Here is a 27,590-nt window from a genome sequence, read left to right on the forward strand (position 1 = left end):
GCAGGCTCCCCGCGGAGCAAGGAACCCGATGTGGGACTCGATCCCACGTCGCTGGGATCATGACCTGAGCCGAAGGCAGCTGCTTAACCAACTGAGCCACCCAGGCATCCCCCTCAAAAACATTCTTAACTTGGAGGCCATGCTCCCAGATTTCTGGGATAAGAGCTTTGCTATTTGCTAGTTAAGCAAATTTATAGGAATCATTCAATTTTCCTAAGCCTGATCACTTAGAAAGCCTCAGTTTACTCACATATTTTTGTGATAATTAGATACAATAATATATATGGCTAGAACAAGGCTGTCAGTAGGGATTAATCCTTCAATACTAGATTTCCAAACTTTTCCTTATATACTTCCAGAAATGCAAAAGTAACTTTGAAAAACAAAACAGAACAAGCACTGTCTTAATACTCGTGCAAGCATTAGAATTTACAAATTTAACATGTAAGGAAAATAGACCACTTCACTCCAGCACAAATCATGAAAGCCACAAATAAGCATTATTAGTGTCCAGGTAGTTTTAAGCACCTTGACATCACAGTAATAGATGACATATGCAAATCCAAGTGACCTGATGGCTGAAACGTAACCTAGACAATCTCAGATCATAATGTCCTCTAACGTACTCAACTGTCACTTTCCTTCCGATACAGATGAGCAAAACAATAGAAAAACAAATGGATGGATTTTCCTCCACATCTGCAGGAAAGGACAGCAGCAGGATGTGGATTTATATAATTGCTACCGGAATACACATGTGAAGGAAATTACAGTGGAATTAACAGGTTCAACAGATCCTCTTTCCAAAAAACTCTTCATAAGGAGCAGCTATTGAAAAGAATGAGAAACCCCCTAAGTCTTCAAAGCATCTTCCTTCAAAAATGCTCAGTGTTTTCTATGCCTCAGTTAAATATCCCTGTGGGGTGGCTGGCACTTACCTCCATATTTTATATGCAAAAAGTGAAATGTAGAGAGATGAATGACTTGCCTAAAATTTCCTCACACTTTTCTCTCTCTATCCCACCACAAACATACATGCAGGCAGGCACACACATGTATTTTGTTAAAATACATTCTCAAGAAAATAAACTGAAGAACTTAGTATAATAGTATAATAGTATAATCGAAACCTGGAACCTAAAGGGATGTCAACTCCCATTGAGTTCAAATTACTAACATCACAGACGAGCATCACAACCCTAGCACCTGATTTTCATTCTTTCAGGGAAAACAAAGCAGAGGAAATTGAAATGTTCCAGAATAATTCAGAAATATAAAATAACTTAATTTTGTATGATTCAATAAACTAAAAAAGAAAATCTATGAGTTGTTCTATGAGCCTTCTGGATGGGATGAGAAGAGCACATTTGTTATAGTGAAGTACACTTGTCTGAATCAGGACTTTCTGCACTTGTTTGACCAATAATTAGTTGTGTGTCACTTGAGAAAGTTACTGAACTTTCTACTCAAGCATCATTTTTCTACTCAAGATTGGATAGGAGACCTTTAGTTTTGGATCTCAAAGACATCTCAAATCCAGGGGATAAATGTAAAAGTAATTACTTAAATGAAAATGAAGGTAATCAATTCACTTTTTCTCTTGGATCCACCTTTAATAAGAAGCAGTTATAAAAATGAAGGTAAACTTTGATTGGTTACAAAACATTACACTGGTACAATTAAGTCCAAACAGCTTCTTGTTATTGGTTTAGAAAGACAATTTGGAGCTCTACTTTGTGGGAGCTCTTAGCCAGAGAGAGGTGGGGAAGCTGAAATACTCCCAGGTGCACACTGCCATGAAGGGGGAGGTAAACTTGGAAATGGCATGTCACGGGGACCATGGGAAACTCTGGATGCACGTGCTGCCAGATTAGGGTTAGGGGGTAATATCCTCATCAGTTCTGGGAGTTCTGGAGGACTTGTAAGCTCAACCAGCTTGAGTGCACAGTACTAGACCAGGGAGACAGGCTGTCTGGTCAAGAGACTGTTACATACAAGACAACTGATCAAATAAATAAGTATATTGAGGATAATGGGAAAAAGATTTCTTGTGGGAAAAAAAAATTCCACATACAAGTGAAACAAAAAAAAAAAAAAAAAGATTTCTTGTGACAAGAAAGAGGGAAATACAGAAAGAGAAAGGGCAAGAATAACCAGATGATATCAGCTTAAATTCATAGTTTCTGATATAGATAGATGACAGGAAGACAGACAGACAAATAGATATAAATGCATGTGTGTTTATATTGTGTTCATCGTGTATATGTAAACATTCATCTGTTTCCTAGATCTATCCACTGAGAAGGTCGAGAAACCGCAGCCTTGCAGCAATGAGCACACTGAGTGCCCAGATCTTGGTTTCTAAATACCAGTCTTCAATAAAAGGAAGCAGAGCCCCATGGAAAAATGGCTGATTCCAGAGCTTGGGCAGAAAAAGTTAAAGGTAAGCCTGAAGTATCTTTGATAAGAATTCAAGGAAGTTCTCAATGAATGAAATACTACAAATAAGTCAGAAGGGCAGAACAGCCATCTGAAGCAGCTCCCACTAGCCAAATCCGGAATAATCTGAGTATCAAAATAATAATGATAGCAATAGATTATAACCAGCTGAGTAAAAAAGAACTCCAGGAGTTCTTACAGAGAGGAAGAAAGTGGGGGAGGAGAAGGTAATGCTAACTAAAAAGTATAGAAGAAATGACAGAATTAGAAAAATCACTATTTGACAACTATCAGAGTAATAACAGAAGAATTACAAATGAATGCTAAAACTACTGAATAAAAGCTAGATGAGGAACAGGATATTAACATAGTCTTTGAGATATCTTCATTCATATACTGTATTAATTACTTCTTAAAACACAAAATACTGATTTTACAATGAAGAAACTTCCCAGACAGCACTTTAGCTATTTAAAAATTAACATCATCCATAATGGGAAAAGTCAACATCTTCTAACTCCTAAAATAATGCACTGGGGAAAACTGAGAAATATTTCTGTGGTATTTCTCCCCAAAATATATAACTTAAATCTAATAATGAGAAAAACACCAAACAAACCCAAATGGAGCATATTTTACAAAATAATAGGCACCTACTCTTCAAAATAAAGAAAAGATTGAGGACTGTTTCAGATTGAAGAAGACTACAGAGACATGTAACAACTGATCCTAAAACTAATAAAGAACATTACTGAGACAATCTGGAAAATGAACAAAGTCTGTGGATTTAATGGTAGTATGGTATCAATGTTAATTTCCTGATTTTGATGGTGTACTGTGGCTTGGTACAACTCTTCTTGTTTTTAGAAAATACACACTGAAATGTTTATGAGTAATGGACTGACAGGCCAGCAACTTAATCTCAAACAATTAAAACAATTACATGTTCATAATTTTATATATATGCACATGCACACACACACACACATATATACATACACACAAAGAGACAATGAAAAGGCAAACAGTAAATGGGGCAGAATTTGTAACTATGGAATCTCAGTGAAGAGTAAACTGTTGTATACATGATTTTTGCAACTTTTCTATAAGTTTAAAATTATTCAAAATGTTAAAAAGACACATTTCACATATGCTGCTGTAATTTATTTAGCATCTAGATATTTTTCTTACAAAAGGGCTTTTGAGATTATCAATCATTCCGTTTTTTATTTTTATTTTTTTATTTTTTATTTTTTTAAAAGATTTTATTTATTTATTTGACACAGAGAAAGAGATCACAAGTAGGCAGAGAGGCAGGCAGAAAGAGGTGGGGGAAGCAGGCTCCCTGCTGAGCAGAGAGCCCAATGCGGGGCTCGATCCTAGGACCCTGAGATCATGACCTGACCCGGAGGCAGAGGTTTAACCCACTGAGCCACCCAGACACCCCTCATTCCGTTTTATAAACAAACAAACAAACAAATATATATATATATATGATTGTATATGGTATGTACTATTTCGTAACCTGCTTTTTCCCTTCGAAATATCACAGATATCTTTCCATATTAATAAATAGAGGATTGTAGCACAATTTTTAATGGCTGCACAATCTCCCACTACATGGTTATAAATAATTTATTCAATCATGTGCATCCAATAATACTTAAGGTTTCAGATTTTTTGCTATTACAAACAATACTTGAGTAAACGTCCTACCGTTACAGCTTTTCATACATCATGACCTTATTCCCTAGAGCCTTTATTAATTTTTCTGCTCCCATACTCACATGTTATCCATGTTCCCTGTTAAAAATTCAAACATTACAGAAACTAAAAATTACCCCATTTAAAAAAAAGAAAGACTAATTCTTGCACATAACAGAAAAATAATAATCTGGAAGGCCATTATAAAAATGACTGACAAACGAAAATGGAATTCAAACACCATGACTGCAAATTAGTCAGAATAATGCAAAATATAACAAAACACATACACCAGAGAAGTGGCTGGCATCGTGATGTCACATTAAAAACCTGATAATAAATGTTTTGACTTCTAATGAGGTTTTCAGGAGTAGCAAAAGTGGGTGTACTAGAAACCCAGGATGCATGACATTGTAGATACGTAATCAATAGGGTAGCAGCCAGCAGAGGAGCTGTCTCCTGTCTGTCCCCCCAGCATCCCTCCTACTAGTACAACACTGAGCAGGAGAAATGGAGGTCATAGCCTGACCTTCTGCTCATCATTCCTAGCTGAAAAACAAGGAGAAGGCTGTATTTATGGAGTGTGTTCACTGACATGAATCAGAGAACCTAGCCACAGTGGTAAAGACCTGTGTGATGAGTTTGTAGATGCAAGGAGCAGAGGGGGCCACACTGTCCCTGTTCTGGACAGCATCCCAAACAGTTGACAACCCGTGCTACCTTCTGCCTCTCTGTGTCAGCAGACGCTTGCTTCTATAGCGTCTCACTTTTCTCTATTCAAAAGATCTTATTTCTCTCCAGCTTCCACCTCTAAAGAAAGTATATTCTTAATCGTGAGGCTCCTGGCAATCAGTTAGGTTTTTCTGGAAAAGCCCTGCTGTAGACAAAGAAAACTATGTGATTAGTAAAGCTTTCATGAATACAAATTATGATTTTAGTAAAAATTCCACTGTTTTTTTTTTTTAAGATTTTATTTATTTTATTTGACAGAGAGAGAGATCACAAGTAGGCAGAGAGGCAGGCAGAGACAGAGGGGGAAGCAGGCTCCCTGCTGAGCAGAGGGCCTGATGTGGGGCTCGATCCCAGGACACCGAGATCATGGCCTGAGCCGAAGGCAGCGGCTTAATCCACTGAGCCACCCAGGCGCCCCTAAAAATTCCACTGTTTAAAGACAATGTTTCCTATCTAAAAGTCATAAAGTAGATTTCCTTTTTATATTTCATGCTATTCAAAGACACTTAAAAAATAACTGTTAATGAATATATCTAAGCAATTATTTTTTGAGTACCAGAAAGATGTTCAACACTGCACAAGAATGGCCTGAAAAGATAATTATATGTACAGTAAAACACTTAATATAAATTGTACAGCAACCTTTGAAACTTAAAAAGTCACAAAATGTTCAAGAACAGTTTTCATCCACCAAGGTAACTAATTAATCTTGTAAGACTAAAACAGAGAAGAGCTAAAACACCAGGTAGTAAAATAACCTACAAGAGATAAAACACACACATTTTGGTCAATAGTATTTGAAGTTTTAAAGAATCATAGCCTAAAAACAAAAACTATAAAAGCCTACAGCTGCCATAAGTATCTCCAGAATTTTTCTGTTATAAACAACCCCCCAAAAAGAGAAAGCACAGATTATAGATTATGTGATTCCTCCCCAAACAGTGTCTATAGATTTAGAGACTGCTTTTCTCGTATTATGAATAGCAGCTCTACAAAACAAAGAAAAATTCTAATTTCTTTTAAGAGATGTTCCTTCTACCATCCTTCCTATGCAAAAATAAGCAAACAAGAGAATCTTGCCCAGATGCAAGATTTTCAGGATCCACTTCCTAAGACACAATAACAGACACAATTGCATTGGCCCAAATATTTCATTCTCTCACCCTGAAACTCTTAATAGTGTGAGGCATGTACGCCACAAACGAAGTTTAGGAGAGCAAGTCGGGGCTGAGGAACTGAAGAGGGTAAACTAGGGCTCTGGATACAGGACACAAACAATATTCCCGAGTGTGACACCGAACACACTATGCTGGAAAATGTTCCGGTATGGAATGGGTTTCCAAAGACTAGTAAAGTCAGCTCTAGGTCCTGAGCTCAAAGAACTGGGAGAATCTTGAACGAGGCAGAATCTGATACCATTTCCATGTCGCTGGTAATATATTAAGGTAAATGTATGCAGCAGAGAGAGGTCATAAAAAAGTAAGAAATGATGGGCGCCTGGGTGGCTCAGTGGGTTAAGCCGCTGCCTTCGGCTCAGGTCATGATCTCAGGGTCCTGGGATCGAGTCCCGCATCGGGCTCTCTGCTTGGCAGGGAGCCTGCTTCCCTCTCTCTCTCTCTCTCTCTCTGCCTGCCTCTCCATCTACTTGTGATTTCTCTCTGTCAAATAAATAAATAAATCTTTAAAAAAAAAAAAAAAAGTAAGAAATGAATACCTCTGTATTTACAGAGCATGGGATGTATTTAATTTTCAAAACCTGTTCAATAAGATTTATGAGATGATGAACCCCTTCTGGTGAATGCTTTCTTCAAAGAGCTGTTTAAGAAATGCAACTTAGATGTCGACTTTAATATCATCATGAAAAAATACTGTATTACAGGTCCTTATCAAGGGAATAATACTCCCACACAATGAAAACACCAAATATAAAATCACAGGCCATTATAGCTCTAAAGGACTATAGAAATCATTAAGTTTTATCCCCTCACTGGTAGCTTATTTAAATGGAGGCAGAGAGAAGTGAAGTGTTTGCCCAAGGACTAGGTATAAATTATCAAAATTACAAAGACTAAAATCCAAGCCTTTTAGAGTTCTACTTCATTTACTCAATACATGTACTATTATGGTTACTTCCCTTGACAACAGACTATCACACCAGAAGAAGAGGGAAAGAGAAGAAACCGCAGCTGGCATGGAGGGATTCATCTGGGCCAAGCAACAGGATGATCGATTTACATACATCATCTAACTGAATCCCCATTATAACCCTGGGAAGTGGATGCCATTATTCTTATTTTGAGGAGAAGGAACAGAAGACACAGAGATGTAACTTGCCTAAGAGAAAACAGCTACTAATGGTAGACCTGGATTCCAACCAAGGTCTGTCTGATGCAAAGATGTGCTATCAGCCTTCTAGTCTCCCAGAGTTCTGCTCCCTTCTAGTAATGGGGTACATTTCTGTGGCCAAATAGAAAAGGCGGTGGGAAGTACAGGCGGGGAAAGACAGTGTTCCATAATGAGCAAATCAGGATCTGGTGGTAAAAAGCTTAATAGCAAAAGGCCAGGCAAAAAACACTAACAAAAATTTAAATAAAAAGGCATGTGAGGGGCGCCTGGGTGGGTTAAGCCGCTGCCTTCGGCTCAGGTCATGATCCCAGGGTCCTGGGATCGAGTCCCAAGTCGGGCTCTCTGCTCAGCGGGGAGCCTGCTTCCCTCTCTCTCTGCCTGCCTCTCCATCTACTTGTGATTTCTCTCTGTCAAATAAATAAATAAAATCTTAAAAAAAAAAAAAATAAGGCATGTGAAGTCAAAGGGCAGAGCGGCCTGAACTGTTAGCTGGGGGCGGGTCATCTCAGTGATTTCCACAGCCTGGGGAGCGTTACTGTGCTCTAGGATAATGCTGTTGCTGATACCACAATTCTGAAATTAAACTGTGTTTAAGAGAAAGTGTTCAAGTCAAATTTTTTTTAATTTTTTTTTTTAATTTTTATTTGTTTATTTGACAGAGAGAGAGATCACAAGTAGGCAGAGAGGTAGGCAAAGAGAGAGAGAGGAGGAAGCAGGCTCCCTGAGAGCCCTATGTGGGGCTCAATCCCAGGACCCTGAGATCATGACCTCAGCCGAAAGCAAAGGCTTTAACCCACGGAGCCACCCAGGTGCCCCAGTCAAATATTTTTTTAATAGATTTCCTTCTAAAATGGCTAGATTCTCTGATTTGATCAAGAGTTACTGGTCTATGTATGTAAAAATGATGCATGAGGGGCACATGGGTGGCTCAGTCGGTTAAGCAACTGCTTTCCAGCTCAGGTCATAAGCTTGGGGTCCTGGGACCCAGTCCTGCATTGGCTCGGGTTCCAGGCTCAGTGGGGAGCCTGCTTCTCCCTCTCCCTCTCCTCCTCCCCACTGCTTGTGCTCGCTCTCTCAAATAAATAAATAAAATCTTTTAAAAAAATTATAAAATGATGCATGAAAAAGCAATATGGTTTAGCAGGGAAACAGAGCACGCATTCCAGAGTCTGGCGGATGTTGGTTCCCGTGCTCAGGAGGTTTTGTAGTCGTTAGCACATGGTGTGGCTGAAATTGGTGAAGACAGAACATTTCCAAGGGAGAATATGCAGAGTCTGAGGAGAAGTTTGAGAGTTTGCTGGGACAGGACCTAAGGACAACCAACACCTCCGGGATGTTGGGGGAGGCAGAGTAGCTTGCAAACAAGACACAGGGACACAGGAGTAATGAGAAACATGGAGGAAAACCTGAAAATTTAGGGTCACCAACGCCACGACAGGAGAATATCTCTAGAAGGAAGACAGTGCACTGTGCCAAATGCTGAATGGTAAAGCTAAACAAACAAATGAAGAATATTCCCCGGGCACAGAAAAATAGAGGTCATTAGCATCCTGGTTTGTGCAGATTCAGGAAAAACAAGTACATATGACTCTTTTAAGAACTTTAGCCATGAAGGAAAGAACAGAAAGGGAGACTTAGCTGGGGATGAGGGGGAATGTTGGCATGTGAGTTTGTGTGTGTGTGTGTGTGTATGTGTTTAATGGATAAGAAGAGCTTACATATGTTTAGATGCTGATGGGAATGAGCTAGTAGAGACAGAAACTAAAGACACAGCAGGAAAAAAATGGCCGACAAATGGAGTAAGGTCTCCGGAAATGTGGGAGGAGATGGGAGCTGCCGCAAAGGGACCAGACTTAGGATGAAGGAGAAAAGAAGAAACAAAGGAAAACAGAGCCTGCTGTAAGGACCCTGAGGGAGTTCCGGTCTAGTGGTATCTATTTTCTTTGAGAAGTAGCAGCTTCATCTTCCACTAAGAGGAAAGGAGCCTCAAGGTGGGTGGGCAGAAGACTTAGAAGTTCGAGGAGTAGAGATTTCAAATTGTCACCAGGAAGAATTCAAGAAGAGGAGTACAAGCCCCTCTTCCAGTCTTCCCTTTGCATTCACCCCGAAACTGTGGACCCTGCGACCACAGGACATGGGTAGGATACACTCTGAATGGTCAGCTTTAAAACTGGGATCCTTCCTTTCATGCTTCAGCCACTGTCCTACATTCCTCAGTGCACAGATGAGAGGGACCTGCATTTGAACATGTATTAGCCTGAGACATTTCTGTCTGCACATTCCAAGAAATCAATTTTAGGCTCATATTTTAGTAAACAGCGAATATGAAAGCGTGACACTGAAAAATATAATACGTAATCAAATTGAGGCAAATTAAGAAAAATACTACAGTGAAAAAAAAAAGGCTTCAGTCATTGCAGGTTTCTATTTAGAATTAAATTTCTAGTATTAAATGTTCCTTTTCAATTTGTTTTGGGTCAAGAGGTTATTAACACCATAAAAAAGTTAATAGAAAAGTATGGTTGAGGACAAAGATGTATTATTATATTTTGCATGAATGCCTGTTATTAGGAAATTATCAGTTCCTAAAAACAACCATTTCTAGTTCATTAAGGGACAATTACATCAAAACCCACCTCCTATTATATTTTATTTCCCAATTAGTATTCTAGAGACAAGAGCACAAGTTATAATAGAAACTATACTTCTATGTCTACAAGTGTTTAATAAAAGACATACGGGGATATAGCTTTTTTTTAATCTAACTAAATCACATAGTCTATTTCCAAATTTGTTTGCAATATTATGCATATTCATTTTTTCCCTCTAATTCTGGCCTGAAATCTATGACTAGAAGAAACAAGAATCAATATATAGGGATAAAGGGTACCCACTTAAAATATGCCTTTAAGAATGATTGCAATCAGCCAAAGCTCACATGAACCATAAAAAAGGGAACAAAAATCAAAAGCACAAAAAGATATCTGTAGACTATCAAGAATTTAAACTGGGTAAGGATTAAAAATGCTACTGAGTACAGTTGGGAGTGGGGCAACACGAACGGCTTCAACATTTCCTTCTAGATCATTCAGAACTGTGGTATCGGTGATCATGATGCTTGCTCTTGGAGCTACTGAAATCTCTGGTGTGACCTGCCCCACAGCTAACAGCTGTGCCTTCCGACTTCTTAGCTCTTCTCATTTAAATATTTCTGTTATTGTGGTTTCACAAGGCCCTTTGCTATTAAGCTTTTTACTGTCAGACCCCACTTGGCTCTTTATGGCACACTGTCCTTCCGTGCTAGAACTCCCCTCAGTCCTTTCCGTCTGGGCACAGATATGTACACCATCTAACTTACTAAGAATGTACAGGAACGTAGTCAATATTCTAAGCTAAAAAACTACATTTTCTGGCCTTACTTGCAGCCACGGTGGCCACATAACTCAGTCTGAGCCAAAGAGGTGGAAGCAAAAATACTGTGGGAGGTTTTTAGGAGAGGAGAGCCCTTCTTTCCTGCTATTTGGGAGATGGCTGGAAAGGCTGGAGCATCAGAAACGACCTCAGTCAATGGAGTGCCCTTAAGTACAGGGATAGAAGCCACACACTTTGGGAGTGGAAGATCCAAGTAGTGTAAGTGACCAAGGACTTTGTGGGGCTGCCAAAGTACCCCTGAAATATCTCCCTCCAGACTTTGTAGAAGAACATAAATCCTTGAGGTTTAAACTACTGACTAAACAAACAAATAAATAAATAAATAAACTATTGACCAAATCATTACTATTCTGTAACCAAAAGCAATTCTTTTTTTTTTTTTTTTTAAAGATTTTATTTATGTATTTGACAGACAGAGATCACAAGCAGGCAGAGAGGCAGGCAGAGAGAGAGGGGGAAGCAGGCTCCCTGCTGAGCAGAGAGCCCGATATGGGGCTCGATCCCAGGACACTGGGATCATGACCTGAGCCGAAGGCAGAGGCTTTAACCCACTGAGCCACCCAGGCGCCCCCCAAAAGCAATTCTTAATGGATAAACAATGGAATTAGGATTCACATTTGACAATCTAGATGGATTGATGAGAGTCACAGAAAGATACCCATGAAATATTGGCAAGTGCAATAAATAGATTAAGAAAAAAATACATTAAGCATAATCTTACTTTTTATTTAAACTTTTTAAAAAGGGCATCAGTTGCATGTGTGTATATGAAGAGAAAAAAGTCTGAAAAGTTGTGCATTATACTGTTATTGAGGTTATTTCTAGCAGATGAGTTTATGTGAGGCATCTACTTCCTTTATTACAGATTAGAATTTTTGTTTTTAACAGCAAGCAGGTACAACATCTGTAATTAGAATAAAATATACCATGTATTTGATATTCACATATCTAAAGAGATAACATATTATTCTGGCTTTATCTTATGATTTGATTAAAAAAATTTTTAGTTGAACTACTTTTATACTGATTTTATAAAGTAGAAAATTGTACTTATTTTAGCTATCAACAATCTCTAATATACAAAGTATATTTAAGGCACCAGTCAAATCTATTTTTTAGTATCTAATTAAAAAAAAATAGCTAGTTATTGAAATGGGTAATGTTTTATCATAATCGGTGTGATAGTAAATCATGAATCTCAAAGGTAAATATAAAATAGTATCCATAGGAATCATGTGTAAGAACAGCAGGAGTAAAAATAGACTTAGCAGACTTATTACTAATCCCACATTCTCAAAATCCACAAAGATTAACATTAAAAAGGGGAAGTTTCCTCCACCTATTAAAATAAACTTTGCATAAATGACTTGCCTAGAGTGATTTATGCATTGAGTCATAAAATAGTAGAGAATAGAAAAATTAATAATCTAGTGCATAGAAATAGCCACTCACCTAAGCACTCGAAGGGATCTAAAAAGTTCATGCGTGTGGGCAACTGCCAAGGATTGATGAGGGGAACAAGCCATGATCGATCCCAGCCACGTTTTCTCTGAAATTTACCCTCTGATCTAGTGATGTGTAACTTAGAACAGTGACTTCCAAAGCATGCTGCCTCTTTTCCAGTCCTCACCGTTGATTCCCCCGGTTAGCACCATGTCCCCCTTTTAGGTAAGGACTTGCACATACCTTCCCACTGGCCTGTCAGCACCAACGTCCTGTTAATCACCACATCGATTTCCGTAGCTCCATCCTCCACAGCCAATCTGATCTCTTCTAATCGTGTTTTTAAACGAGTCTGTCCAGCTGGAAAGCCAGTGGCCACTAGTAGAGAGAAAAGAAAGGAGGGAAGGAAAGAGGAAAAGGAGGGAGAGAGGGAAGGAGGAAGACCATTTCAGTCGTTGAGTAGCTCAATAAGGAACCTCATACACACACAAAAAAAACCAAAAATGAAAACAAAAACAAAACAATATTTTGACCAAAGCATTAATGACACTAAAGAGCTTCACGCCTGTCTTACAAAGTGAAGTGTGAAGAAACGGAATGTCACCTCATATGGTATTGGTGTTAGGACAAATATTAGTATTTTATAGTTTGAAAACCTGAAATTAAGTTTCTGCAGAGATGCTCCTAAGAGGGCTTTAAGTAAACAAAAACTAAGAAAATATGTATCATCATAGTGACAGTCATAAAACACAGTAGCTAGAGCCCTGTCTTGATGGACTGGTTAATTACGAATTCTGCTCTTAATCAAATTGGTTACCACTGTAGTCTTGATTTACTCACTCACATTTATGGCTGTAGCAACCAAATTGCAAAATAGGTTCTTCCCATTGCCTATCTTAAAGAGCCAAGCAGATGAGAATAAAGGGAGGAGACTGCAGGAGGGAAAAGGACCTAATATTGTCCAGGGGCAGGGGCAAGTTGAGAAGAGCAAGGCCAGGTGTAAATTAAATTAAAAAAAAAAAAAAAGAAAAGAAAATACAGTTATACTTCTGAAAAATCATTAACATTTTTCCCACGTGCATCATTAATTCCATTTCCATTACTAAAGATAACCTTTTGTATTTCCTTGATGTTATTAAATTCCTTGGGTCTGCTATCTTAGAGGAAAGATGTTTCTCTGTTGTGCAAAAGAAAAGCTGAACTGAATGAGGCTGATGAAAAATTTAAGGTAGCTGCCGAACACTTTCAGAATCTTCACAAATAGCTTGTATATCAAAACTATGTGTTTCTTTGATGTCTCCCTAATAAAATAATCATCTTTTTAGACTCCTCTTCTAAAGCACCAAGATATTCCTCTTAACATCTTCTAAAAGTACAATCTAGTTTTATATCTATCCCTCCACATACACACACACACATACACACACACACACTCACTCATACTCACACACACTCTACACCCTCACTTATACCGAAGCTTTAAATACTCTTCTTTCTTTCATGCCCAATCCAGTCCTCCTGAGTCTATCTCAAGTGAATCACTCCTGAACATACCCTCTTGTCTTTACTAAACTCCCAGGTTTTAGGGTGCACCCCTCACCTCTCACATAAGTCTCCCTAACTCCCCGTCACCCCACCATACTAGACCCACAACCACCCCCCACCTCACAATATCATGCAGCTGATCATGACATGTCTCTGCTGAAAACCTTGCAGTATGTTCCCCAACACCAGCATAGACCCTGAATGCCCTCACTGGGCCATTTTCCCCTATGTGATCTGGCCCAGATCTACCATCTCTAGCTTCAACTCCCAGGGCACCCCCCGCCCCAACTTCATCCCGATTTAGATCTGACAATGACAAACCACTTGTGGTTCGGTTCCCTGAACATGCTTCTGTGCCTTCCCATAGGTTAGTTCCTCTGTTTAAAAGGTTATTCCCTGTCTCAGCAATACCGCCAACTCCCTTCCCCCTCTAAGACCTCCCCAACACAGTAGTATCATCTCCCCTGTGAATACCGTTACTCTCTGAGCATCACCAACTTCCGCAAAATAAATCACTCTCCACTCCGAGTTACAACTGTACCTTCTGTGTGTCTTTATTATCATCTTTTACATATATATACTACTACATATCCTGCATTGTGACATTTTAAACTTACTTATTCCTCCTAAACAACCAAGTTTCCATAAGGGCAAGGACACGGTTCTGTATTCTGGGGAATGAATGTGGTCTGCTATTTAGGAGGCAAGTAGATATGGAGAGAATGAGTAAATAGAAATCATTAAATATATAAAGCTAATTAAAATCCTCATATAAAACGGTATACAAAACCCTCAGGTGTCTGAGTTGAAAACTGGAAACAGGCTGCAAAAGCCACAATAATCTTACCTGAAGCCACCGGGATGGTACAGCCTGCGGCCTTCAGCGCTTTAACCGCATCACACACCCTCGCGGGATAAACACAAACGGCCGCGGTCGTGAGGCCTGGGAAAAAAGAGATCATAACAGCCTGCTTCATGGGAAGTTCAACTTGCACAAGAGGCTCTTCATGATTTACACCACACCCTGGCAGAACTCAAAATGAGAGGAGAAATAACTCCCCTTAGACACTGCACCGAATGAAAAAGTTTTGACTCCCCACACTCCTTTCCAGTCCTTGACAACAGGGATCATTTGCTCCTTGTTCAAGTCACGCAATAAAATAATTGTGATGCACCGGTCTTTGAGGTCAACATAATGCCACTTTTTAAAGACTCCTAAGCAGTCAACATAATGGGCTTGACTCAATGAGAATATTTTATTTCATGTAGGTCACATAATCCAGATTTGTACAGCTAACAGACAGGGGATGAAGAAAGTGGATGAGAACCTGACAGGGTAGCATAGCAAAATGATATTTAACTAATCCTCTTCCCTCTCTTGCAGGAAATAATACAAATCTGGATCTGGAGCCCTCATTCAGAGGAATAAGCTCTTAAATTTAAAGAAATCAAATAAAAATCGAACAGCCACTATAAAACAAAGCAAGAACATAGACTCCTACACAGTTGCCCCATTCTTCCCCAGCCTCTCCTCCAAAGTTGTTACTTCAATTTTGTATAACAATGCCTATACGTAGGTGGTGTTTTTATTGTCAACCCCAAAGACACATATTTTCCAAAAGCTGTGGAGTTGTTTAGGTCTATAAATTATCTTCAAATTATTTGGGATAAAATACCTGCATTGGGCCGATGCCACATTTCCAGTTGCAAATTCATTACCAATAAGCACTTTGGAATCACGAAGCATCCCTCCACCAAAAGACATGGCTCCTAAAATCAGCCCAGTGAGTACTATGGCACATGGTCTTGGAAATACCCTTTAGCCTTCCAGACCTTGGTTTCCTCATTTAGAAAAAGGGGATAAACTCTCAAAGGTTGATCCATTCAACCTCCATTCCTAAGATGTTAAGATTCTAAACTTATGGCAACTTTAGAAAGTCCTTTCTTTCATGTATACTAAGAGAGTGAATATAACTTTTTTTTCAAAAGATCTAACCTAATATACGAGCATGCAATATTCCCCATTTGCATTTTATTCTCAAAAGTATTTCATTTACTCACAGAAAATACTTTATGTATGAGATGTGATTATTAAGTAATGAGACTGGCTTTTGCACGTGTGGCTAGGGAATGAGAATCAGTATTTTAGAGTCACTAGACAGAAAATTTCCCACACTGAAGAACTGGAAAGAAAAATAAAGAAACTCTCTACCAGCAACTTTAATCCAGGATGGAAAGAACTGACCTAAAAATGAGACTCAGATTCTCTCCCTGCTGTTTTTCAGAGAAGAATCTCAATTATTTGCCTATGTATACAATTCTCCTGTGGATTTTATTGCTGTTATCATTTTAGCAGCTGAATCTTGTCTTAAATCCTCTTAGATTTAGTAATTAGTACTGTAAAGAGGTAAACAGAGACAGATTATACACAACAATGTTACCTTTATCATGCATGTTTAAAGTTTTTAAGAGATCTTCCCGGATTGGATACTTGGCTTTATAACAGAGCCTTTGAACGTTGGAAGATGTGTCATCGCCTGCAAGTGTAGTAAGATCTATAAAGGTAACAGCTTTCAGGAGCCAAGCAGCCTGGTTTAAGAAAAGTAAAAACAAGATTAAAAAAAAAAATCATCTCCAACCCAGTTACTTAGTAGGAAATCATTAGACAAACATGGGTGCTAAAATTTGACATTTATACTGTTCTAAGGCATTTCCTTCTCATATGTGATATAAACATTACTCAAGAGTGACCAACAAGAGGAATACTGCATAGAATAAAATAAAAGAGGATTACAGAGGCCTTAAAAATTATTTTTCACAGGTGCCTGGGTGGCTCAGTCAATTAAGCATCCCACTCTTGATTTCAGCTCAGGTTATGATCTCAGGGTTGTGAGACTGAGCCCTGAACTGGGCTCTGGCTCAGGAGGGATTCTGCTCGAGATTCTCTCTTGCCCTCTGCCCCTCCCCCATGCACATGCATACTCTCTCTCTCTCTCTCTCAAATAAATAAAATCTTTTTTTTTTTTAAAGATTTTATTTATTTATTTGACAGAGAGAAATCACAAGTAGATGGAGAGGCAGGCAGAGAGAGAGAGGGAAGCAGGCTCTCCGCTGAGCAGAGAGCCCGATGCGGGACTCGATCCCAGGACTCTGAGATCATGACCTGAGCTGAAGGCAGCGGCCTAACCCACTGAGCCACCCAGGCGCCCTCAAATAAATAAAATCTTTAAAAAATTATTTTGCCTTCCATGGGTATTCCAAAGTGAAATCCTAATAGATTAAGCCTCCCCACACCAGACCTCTCCATCTTCTCCACTAGGAGCCCCTGAAAGCTACCATATGACAGAACTTGGGAAGAAAAGGGTTTTTGTCTAATATTTTACCTCCAGCCTTGGGATCTGGGATAAGACATTTTTTTTTTTTTTTTTTTTTTTTTGTTGCAAAACGTGGTTTTATTAAAGCATGGAGACAGGACCCATGGGCAGAAAGAGCTGCACCAGGGTTGTGAGGAGTGTCCCATTTTACACTTTCGATTTGGGAGGAGATTAGGGATAGCTAAAGACTCTAAGGAATTTGGAAACAAGGTTTCCAGGACCTTGAGGGGGCTAGTTATTGTTAGGAAAAAAATCATTTATTACTATCTAATAAAACCTTAGTCATGACCTTTCGGATGTATATCAGTGGGTCATATGCTTGGGACGGTGATTGCCAACACATATCTTGGGGGGGGATTAGAGATAAAGGAAATTTCTAAAGAAATTTTTATATGTTAGAGTAAACCTACAGGATCCTGGTGGTGGAGGCTGTGGAGGAGATTAGGCTAGGATTGTCTTTTGCCTTTAACAAAGTATGAACATGGAGGCAGTTGAGTCCCTAGAGGAATGTCACACTGCCTGTTTCAAGGACTTGTTAATGGGCTGTAGGTAGTAAGGCAATTTAGTAATTTTTCTCCTGCCTTTGTTTCCCACATCAGTGCTTATGCCAGGAACTGAATGACTAGGGTAGAATGTGGCAGGTTTCTGAGAGTTTGGGGTGGGCAGGCCCCAGTCACCTTTCTGCAGTGATCTTCCCGCCAATGAGGAGCCTGTCTGGAGTGGGCAGTGCTCTTGTGTTCGGCCAGCTCTCTCAGATTTAAAGGCATGCGCCTTCTCCCATTTCTGCTGTAGTCCTATGAGGCCTCCTGGGACATTTAAAAAAGAGTCTCTAATTTCTTTGATGTTGTTGTTTTTCACTCTAATTCAATTCCATTTCTAAAATAATACTCATACTTCCTAACTCATTCTAATGAATTTCCTTTTATCTTTCCATTGGAATATTCCCAAGGATGAGCAAAATGTAAAATGTCTTCCTAAAGGATTCAATCACACTATTTTGCTTCACTTGTGACATGAACTCTGAATTCCTTAGTCCTATGACGCACATCTCATCATTGGTCAGTATACACTGAAGGGTATGCTGACCACTAGTCCCTATGAAACATCACTTTTTGAGTTTTGGAAAATGCTTTATGAAAATTAATAGTAAGGTAAACACAATGGTCAAAGAAGGTCAACGCTTATGCCTAAGGGCCTCAACAGCAGACACATCAGGTTTCAATGTTACGGCTTAAAAATTAAAATAGAAGACAACCAAAGAAGGTATGTCTAAGGAGCTGAATAAATGTGTTGAGGAAATGTGCCATTTAATTCACTCATGAATAAAGATGCCTCAAATTCATTTGCGGCTTTGCCACTCAAGAGTGATAAGATTTTTAACCTGTTTGGATAAATGTGTTATCTTTCTCCAACCCATCATCATCATATATGAATTATTAAAATAAGTCATGGACAGCTGCAATCTTTTAAGTTTCGATGCATCTTGAGTGAAATTCAATATTGTGGCCTTGAGGGAAGAGACCAGGCATTGTACACTACAGGGGCAGAATGCTCAAGAAGCAACCTTACCTGCCACTCCTTCTTCACGGTTCTGCGAGCCTGGATTTGTTCTGCACGCCTCAGAACCGCGGGTTGATTCACCTGTACCTTGGAGATCCAGCTAAGGTCTAAAGGGGAAAGAAAAACACTTCTTAATAAATATATTCACCTATACATGGTCCTTGAAAAGTTACATCATTTTGCATCAAGGCTCTTTTTAAAGCTTATACTTCTTTTTTGCACAATTACAAATAAAGAACCTTGTTGTAAGAAACCCAGTCACAGAAAGGCACTCTACATGTAAAACCGAGTAGTACACTGGGAACCAGAAGCAGACATAGCTATGTCTAACGGGAGGAAAATGTTATGTTATGTTAGGAGAATGTTATGTGCTGCGTGCCTCACTTCTGACAGCAAAGACTTATTTGTAAGTGTCCGGTCCAGGAGAACAAATGATTAATAAATACTTAAGTGAATTAATGCTGGGGCTTAAAGGAATCCTTGATCACTATCCCCCTTACTGACAAGATTTATATCTACTAGAAGCGAGTATGATGTAGCCCATTCTTTCCTCAAAAGGGACATTTTCAGAATGTATTAGAAGTTACAACATTTCAACTTGAGTTGTAATATATTTTGGGGAATCAGTTCACTACAAATTGTGACTGTAAACAATGTACTATAAATGTTCTGTAGTTTTCCCCCAATAAAATTTTTGGGAAAAAGAAAAAAAAAAAAAAGAAGTTACAACATTGACAGAAGTCAGAAAAAAGGGAAAGGAAAAAAAACAAGGTGTTCAAAATTCTGGGAGATATCTCTATTGCTTCTGTTTTGAAATGCTCTTCCCTACCCTGATCCTACCCTCCATCTCTCCGAGTTAACTGTAGTTTCTATTTTAAACCCAACCCTTAGCTTTTGTGAAAAACACTGCCAGCTCCCCAGATAGAGCTAACATCTGGATACAGCTGTACTACACAACTTGGATTTAGTTCATCAAGGAGTCATGGTAGAATGGTCTCCTGTTCTCACTATATTGTGAGTCATGATCTTACTGTGAGTGACTAACACCAAACACAGGGTATATCTCCATCGTAATTCAGTTTTATTCCCCAACGCTCTACCACATAGGTGACTTCACAGTAAACTGAGCACCTAGCCATTTACCTCCTATAACTAAATTCATTTTTATATCCCTCTAGCACCTTCCTTTTAGAAAAGCCTTAAAGAACTATTGTGGAAGAGGAATAGGCCCTAGTTATCCACGTTGCTTTCCATGGTTTCGGTTACCTGGGGTCAGGTGCAGTCCAACAAGGGATGCTCCTCCTTCTGAGGTATCAGAAGGTCAATAGCAGCCTTATGCTGCATACAATGCCTACGTCATTCACCTCATTTCCTCTCCTCAGACAGGCATTTTATCATCACGCCTCATCACAAGAAGGGTTACGGAAATACAATCAAGTATTCAGAGAGAGATCACATTCATGTAACTTTTATTATACCATATTGTTATAACTGTTCCAGTTTATTATTAGTTACTGTTGTTAATCTCTTATGTGCCCCATTTATGAATTAAAATTTATCATCAGTGTGCATGAATAGGAAAAAACATAGTTTGGATATAGGGTCCAACACTGTCCAAAGACTCGGACATCCCCTGGGGGTGGTCTTGGAACACATTCCCCACAGATAACAGGGGACCACCGTATACATTTCTCTCTAATATGGGCGGGAAACTGCTGACTGCCTACTGCACTATGGAACAACACAAATAATAACAACAACAACAACCACAATAATAATACAGTATTTGCATCCACCACAAAAATAAGACCATGTTTCTACAAAGACATTCTCTCTCATTTCCAAATGATTCTTCTTATCAATATTAATACTGTAGAAATTCCAAGTCAGAGTCTGGAGTGATTAATAATGATACACTTATTTAAGTATCATTGAATAAGGAGCAAAGTCTGGGAGGTTTTTTTTCTAATTAAATTATTTTGTTAGCCGAAATCATTTAACAAAACAGATTATTTTTAAAGATTTTATTTTTATTTATTTGACAGAGATCACACGTAGGCAGAGAGGCAGGCAGAGAGAGAGAGGAGGAAGCAGGCTCCCCGCTGAGCAGAAAGCCCGATACAGGGCTCAATCCCAGGACCCTGGGATCATGACCTGAGCCGAAGGCAGCGGCTTAACCCACTGGGCCACCCAGGCATGCCAATAAAACAGATTTTTAACATTTCAATACATCTGCTCCTCCAAGACACTGTATGGTTTCCTGCTCATCTGCTGAGCGAACATCACAGTCCAAGGTCAAGCAAACGATATCTGCCTCTTCTTCCCCATCCAAAGATGGGTTCTAGGTAAAGCCCAAAGAAATAAGACCAGACTCAGCCTAATTTATAAGACCTATAAGAACCCCTCTCTTAAAGAAAGGGAAGATTTTGTTGTTTCTCTTTTATAAAAAAACTATTAATATGAGTGATTAGGTTTATTGTAAAGATTATTTCAGACAGACAGTAAAAATCAGTGAGGCAGAGTCGTGTGAAATATAAGACTCACCACCAAGCAACTGTTGACAGTGGCCAAGAGAGGGAAGCCTATGCTGCGGGGCCATCCTTGATCCATCACATGACCCCTTCTGGACGCCACTCTCCCACCTCCTCTCTACTCCCCACCCACACGCCCACCACAGGAAGCGCAGCTACTGGAGAGACATCTCTGGCAATCGCAAGACCTCACCACCTTGCTCCCTTTGACCTGATAGGACCCCTCTTCTCCCTCTCTATCTCTCCAAGCTGGTGCTGCAGGCTTTCTAATCTACCAGGAGTTCATGGGCAATTATGTCACATTCTGTCTCTGGATCTATGCATGCTGGTTGTTCCTTTTGCCCTTCGTTATCCTGCCAATAGAGTGAACTCCCACCCTTTAAGACTTAATTCAAATGCCACCTTCTCTGTAAACTTTTCTGAATCATACTGGTTGAGCTATTCCTTTGCTTTGTTGTACTTATTTCAACTTTATAGTCGACTTTAGTGTAGTCCCCTTATTCCGAATGCACTGATTGGTCAAAATGTTTAGAGTCCCAACAGATTTTTAAAACTCTAAGCAAAGTGCCCACTTGTGGGTGCCATTCAATAAATAAAATAAATGGGTCCTCAAGACCAGAAATTATCAAATTCTGGGTAATATCTTCCCAACTGCTTTTTCTAAAAAAAAAATTTTTGTTGTGTTTATTTCCGTTACCCTAGTATTACTTGGGGTATAACGGACAAACTGTGTATGTTCAAGATATACATCTTGAGGGGAGGTCTGGGTGGCTCAGTTGGTTAAGCATCTGTCTGTCCTGACCTACTCAGGTCAGGATCCCAGGGTCTGGGACTAAGCCCTGCATAAGGCTCCTTGCTCAGCGGGAAGTCTGCTTCTCCCTCTCCCTCTGCTTCCCCCTGCTTGTGCTCTCTCTCTCAAAAAAAAGGTATACATCTGTATGGATGAAATAATCACCACAATCAAGCTAATTAGCATATCTACCACTTTACCCATTATCCACTTTTTTTTCTTCTTTTTTGAGTGGGTGGAGAACATTTAAAGTCTACTCTCCCAGCAGATTTCAACCATACAATACTGTTAACAACAGTCACACTGGGGAGGCCTGGATGGCTCAGTCGGTTGAGTGTCCAACTCTTGATTTCAGCTCAGGTCATGATCTCAAGGTCATGAGTTAGGCTCCACGCTCAGCTCGGAGTCTGCTTGTCCCTCTCCCTCTGCTCCTCCCCAGGCTCACTTTCACTCACTCTCTAATAAGATCTTTAAAAAAAACATAAAACAATATTCAAGGTGCTGTATATTAGATCTCTGGAACTTATTCACCTTGAATTATGGAACTTCACACCCCAATGCTTCTGATTAAAGAACTTATGGATCTCCACAGGAGAAGCTGGAACTCAAGCATGAGGAAAACCTGAGGGCATCCATCCACCTTAAAAACTAATTTTTAGTACAATTCCCCACCAAAGGTTAGAACCCACGATGCTGGCTCTCACACTTCTCAGACACCACTTGCCAGAGGTCCCCGTGAACCACCTCCTGGAGGATATAATAGGATTACTTCTCTTGCAGTATCAGCCTCCACTGTTAAAAATATCATTAGCGGTCATAAAATTATCCGGCCCCATATTTAATCCAGCCACAGAATTTGCCTCTGTGACCTCCCATGGTAATGAATTATATAAGTGACTATCTCATTTTATTAGCACTTAATTTGCTACTCTTTAATTTCATCAAATATCCCTTGTTCTCATATTATGGGATCTGGGGAAAAGAAAGGACTGATTGGCCTTTGTTATGTCCTTCATAATTTTTAATATTTTATTCGAGTACCCTTTAGTGTCTCCTTTCCAGGAGAAGTGATTTCTAATATACACAATCTCGTCAGTACCATAGAATCTTCTCTTACAGGGGCCAGGAAGGGTTTCAAGTACACGTTCCTTTGGGGAAAAGAGACATGAAGCCATAATTGGAAGGCAATAATATTCTTTTCTCAAAACTGTCCAATGAAAAAATATCCTATTGTGTCTCTTAGTATGTCGTTTAGATGGCTTTTGGGCTCTTCTGTCAGTTATAAATTTGTTCTCAAATACTCTTCTCACAATTTTTTATTATTATTATTGTTCCTATGTCTCAGTAGAGACAAAGCACTTTCCCTACAAATCTACCACATAGTCCTTCCATCACATCCACTGATGTTACCATGGATGTTCTCGTGCTTCCTCACAATATTCCTAAAACATGTAACACCAAACGATAACTCCATGAAAGGTTTATTTTGTATTTTGATTTTACCTTTGTTCTTAACAGAGAAAGATAAATTGTGATACATTATCAGAGAATTTTTTTCTCCCAAATTTGGGGAAAGAAAGATTAAATTTCCCATGTTTTCTCTTTTCATTCTTTCTGCTTATTTTCAATTCTAATTTTCAATGTCCAGCCACAACTTCCCATAGTTGCAAGTGCCCAGCATAGAAACAGTTGTTCAATAAGCCCCCTGCATCAGAGTACATTTATTTTTTACCTCAGACACTGAAACCAGTGAAATATCAACCCGATCGTGTCTGGCCTTTCAGTCTTAGCCTGGGAAAAGGTTAGCTTGGCAAGAGAAAAGAGCACTGGATGCTTCTGCATGCCTGATCCCTCCAGGCTCAAAAGATATTCAACTTCTATAAATGAGGAGACTCAGCCTTGTCCAGTTCCCACCAAAGATATAACCAGACAGAGACCATGCCTGAAGCTTCATCTTTACTAACTGGTAGAAACAAGACTTCGGGGGTACCTGGGTGGCTCAGTGGGTTAAAGCCTTCGGCTTGGGTCATGATCCCGGGGTCCTGGGATCGAGCCCCAGCATCGGGCTCTCTGCTCGGCGGGGAGCCTGCTTCTCCCTCTCTCTCTGCCTCCTTGTGATCTCTGTCAAATAAATAAATAAAATCTTTAAAAAAAAAGAAAAGAAAAGAAACAAGACTTCGTTTTCTTCGCCAAGTCTAGTCTACCACCCAGTAAGCCCCGGGTGAGCTCTCAAGGGCATCCATGCCCCCAGTGGACACGAGCAAACTCTTCTGACATGCTATTGTGAAAGCCTAATCCTTACAACCCAGACAGATGGTCTAGAAACCAAGATACCAACAACTAGACAGCATCAATTGCCACTGCTCAAAGAGCCTTCCTACTCCGACATGTCCCCACAGCTACTCTGACCCTGATCTCCAGTTCCCATCCCACATATCTTCGCCATCCCTAACCAGTATTTAGAATACCAAACCGACGGAACTAGACTTTATGCTTAGCGAAATTAGTCAATCAGAGAAAGACAATTATCATGTGATCTCCCTGATATGAGAAAGTTGAGAGGCAATGTGGTGGGGGGGGGGGAGTTGGGAGGCAGGAAAAGAATAAATGAAACAAGGTGGGATCGGGAAGGAGACAAAGCATGAAAGACTCTTATTTTAGTATATATGCTGCTGAAGCAAGCACATATAAGAGACTCTTAATCTCACAAAACAAACTGAGGGTTGCCGGAGGGAGGGGGTAGGGAAAAGGTGGTGGGGTTATGGACATTGGGGAAGGTATGTGCTATGAAGTGGGTAAACCTGGCGACTTACAGACCTGTACCCCTGGAGCTAATAATACACTATATGTTAACAAAAAATTTTAAAAATTTAAAAAAAGAAAAAGAATACCAATCCAAGTTCCAGTGAGCAATGAGTTTACGACGCCCTCTAAAATACTTCAGCGCAGATAATCTGGCACAGCGCTGAAGGCCAGCGGGGTCTGCTCACTTGTTCCTTTGGTGCCAACCTTGAATACTCTCTGCTTACACTCCTCTTCCCTCTGGTGGCGTTTCCAGTACGTCTTGTACCCACAGCTACGCGGAGTACAACATTCTCTTAGAACACATCACCATAGCGGAAGAGAGTCTGGGTTCATGTTACAAGACACGTGTGCTCTTGGACCTGGCTTCCCCCAGCAGCATCACATGGGGATTTTAAGGCCTCCCTCCTTTCTCTTACCCTTCATCCCTCCTTGAGCCATGAGCCCTTTCCCAGCTATCACTGCTCGCTGCTCTTTACCATTCAATTTCTGTCGATTATTCTCCTTCTCGATCATCTGCTAATGTCTGTGGATTGATCGAGGCCCTAGAAGGAGAACCTCGTCACTTATTCTGGCTTCCGCATACTGTCCATTGCGGTGCCCAGGTTGCCTGTTTCTGTCCCCAGCCTCCAAGGTTCAGCAGCAGGTGGTGGCTGCGGTCATGCAGCTAGAGAGCCACAAGCCATCTGGCGGAGGGAGGGGCGCATGTGCAGTCCTACCACCTCTGCATTTAGCCTTTCTGGCGGGCAGGCTCTGTGTGGCACAATGGGAGACACAGTGCCTGACATAGGTTGCTGCTGTCCTGACAAATCTTGGGAATAATGCCCCAGACTGGGGAGAGCTGAATAATAGAAAATATAAGCCAACACAAGGGGACACAAAGCAATGCATCTAACCAACATTTCCAACCGGTTCCACGGGTCACATCAGTCAGGAATCATTCAGTTAAAAATGAGGAAAACCGACTTCGGTGATTGGACCAAAATGGGAAGGATGTTTGTAAAAGCTCAGAGAACTGAGAAGAGATTGGAAGAACAAGCTCACGCAACAGACAGGAAGTGAAGACCACAGGACAGGGACAGAGCTAGAAGAACAAGGCCAGCAAGGAACAGCAACAGCCTGGCCAAGATTTCACGGCCCCGCTGCAGACACCACTACTGCCGCCCACCCCAGCTCATTCAGAACCTCCTGTTCCAGAGGAAAGCATCGGACGCCTGACCCATGCATGCCTAAGCAGGGCAGGGAATAGGGAAGGCCCACTCCTTCCTCTGCAGCGCCTCCAACCTGTTCTACGTAGGACAGATAGAATGACCCAACACTACGAGGATGCGTGTTCGTTGCTGGCCAGCCAGAAAAATGAAAGGTTTCCACTACAACGAGCAGTGAGCTTGGGACATGCTAGATGGGTGAGCTTCTCTCGGAGATGCATAGAGCATTGAGTACATGAGACTATCACAAATTCCCACAGGAAAGAAATCTCTTGAATAGTCTTTAATTCAGCATTTCTCAAACACTTGACTACAAATGGCTTTTCCCCTGGAACATACGCTTACCACACTGGCTGGACAGTAAGTCAAGTTCAGAGAAAGGGAAGGTCAGAGGAGGCTCATCCAGTTGGCTAAAGAAAAACTCTTAGTAGATAAAGTGGGGATGAGAGACTGACGCTCCGGCGGAGGTTCTCGGTCTAGAGACGTCTTTGGCTGACGCAGCTGGCGATGGGAGAGGGCCACCCGCACCTGGTGGGCAGAGGCCACGGATGCAGCTAAACACCGTGCAATATACAGGTCAGTCTCTCAACAGTCTAAGTGCCTGACATTAAGCTTTGGATTGCTGACGCATCCATTTCAAAGCACATCCATCCTGAATAAGCACATGGCCAGCGGTATGACACAGCTACTAACAAACCAACCAACAAGGAACTAGAAGCCCCCACGCATGAAGGTTCCTCTTTCAGAAAGCCCTGGGTAACTGAAAGAACTGCCTGCTTGAGCAACCCTGCTTCCCCTTCACATGCCCCAACCCCTGCTCTTTTGCTTTAAATTAGCCAATAAAGAGTTAACCCCTCAAACCTTAGACATCCCACTCTCAGACCCTAAGAAATACTCAGGTCTTTGCATGTGTGGGCCTGCTGGCTCTTTCTACCTGAAACCTCACAGCACAGCCCTCGGGCATGTCAAGCACTCTCCAGGACTTGTGAGGAGGACATCCTGATCCTCAGGGTTCGCTGATGGTTTTTGCTGAACTGTGTGTCCTAGGGTCACACTAAGAACTGCAAGAGACAGCCTATCCGTAAGTTAGGAGCCTCAGTAGGGGAACTATCTATTGAATTTGCCACAAACAACGGCCCAAGTGAGCACCACAGGCATTCCTAATCAAGGGTGCTGCCTTCACCTGGTCCCCAATGTCAACAGTGCCATGGCTGAGAAACCTTCCCAGAGGATGGGCAGGATTCAGGAAAAGTAAAGAGGAAGCTCTGAAGGTTTATGGGGAACAGGAGTATCAGAGGCAGAGGCAAGTTGGCTCTATTTGATTCACTGTGGCTTATTTGTTAAAATTCTGAAGTATTAGGCAAAAGAGTCTAGATCTGTGCTATCCATCAATATCTGCTGGACACACGTTACCATCTGAGCATCTGAAATGTGGAAGAGTCCAATATGAGACGTGCTTTAAATGTAAAGTACTCCGCAGATTTCAAAGATTTAGTACAAAAAACAAAAAACAAAATATCTGTGTAATTATGTTTTTTTCATTTTGGGGTTTCTAAAGCCCAGCAGGGTACCCAATGCAAAGCTTGAATTCACAACCCTGAGATCAAGGCCGGAGTTGAGATCAAGAGTCAAATGTTCAACTGACTGGGCCTCCCAGGTACCCCTCTCTAATTTGTTTTGATAG

General features: G+C 40.5%; 1 protein-coding gene across 1 annotated transcript in view; it reads right to left on the reverse strand.

Annotated features, from left to right (window-relative positions):
- DERA (deoxyribose-phosphate aldolase) overlaps positions 1 to 27,590 on the reverse strand; it is a 116,495-nt gene that overhangs the window by 50,299 nt on the left and 38,606 nt on the right. The window contains exons 2-5 of the mRNA XM_059185956.1: positions 18,585 to 18,682; positions 16,083 to 16,230; positions 14,489 to 14,584; positions 12,340 to 12,474 (exon numbers count right to left, since the gene is read on the reverse strand). Coding sequence (XP_059041939.1) covers positions 12,340 to 12,474; positions 14,489 to 14,584; positions 16,083 to 16,230; positions 18,585 to 18,682 — 477 coding nt within the window. The remainder of the gene's footprint in view (positions 1 to 12,339; positions 12,475 to 14,488; positions 14,585 to 16,082; positions 16,231 to 18,584; positions 18,683 to 27,590) is intronic.

Source organism: Mustela lutreola, chromosome 8 (assembly GCF_030435805.1).
Source record: "Mustela lutreola isolate mMusLut2 chromosome 8, mMusLut2.pri, whole genome shotgun sequence".
In the NCBI taxonomy this organism is placed as follows: Eukaryota; Metazoa; Chordata; class Mammalia; order Carnivora; family Mustelidae; genus Mustela; species Mustela lutreola.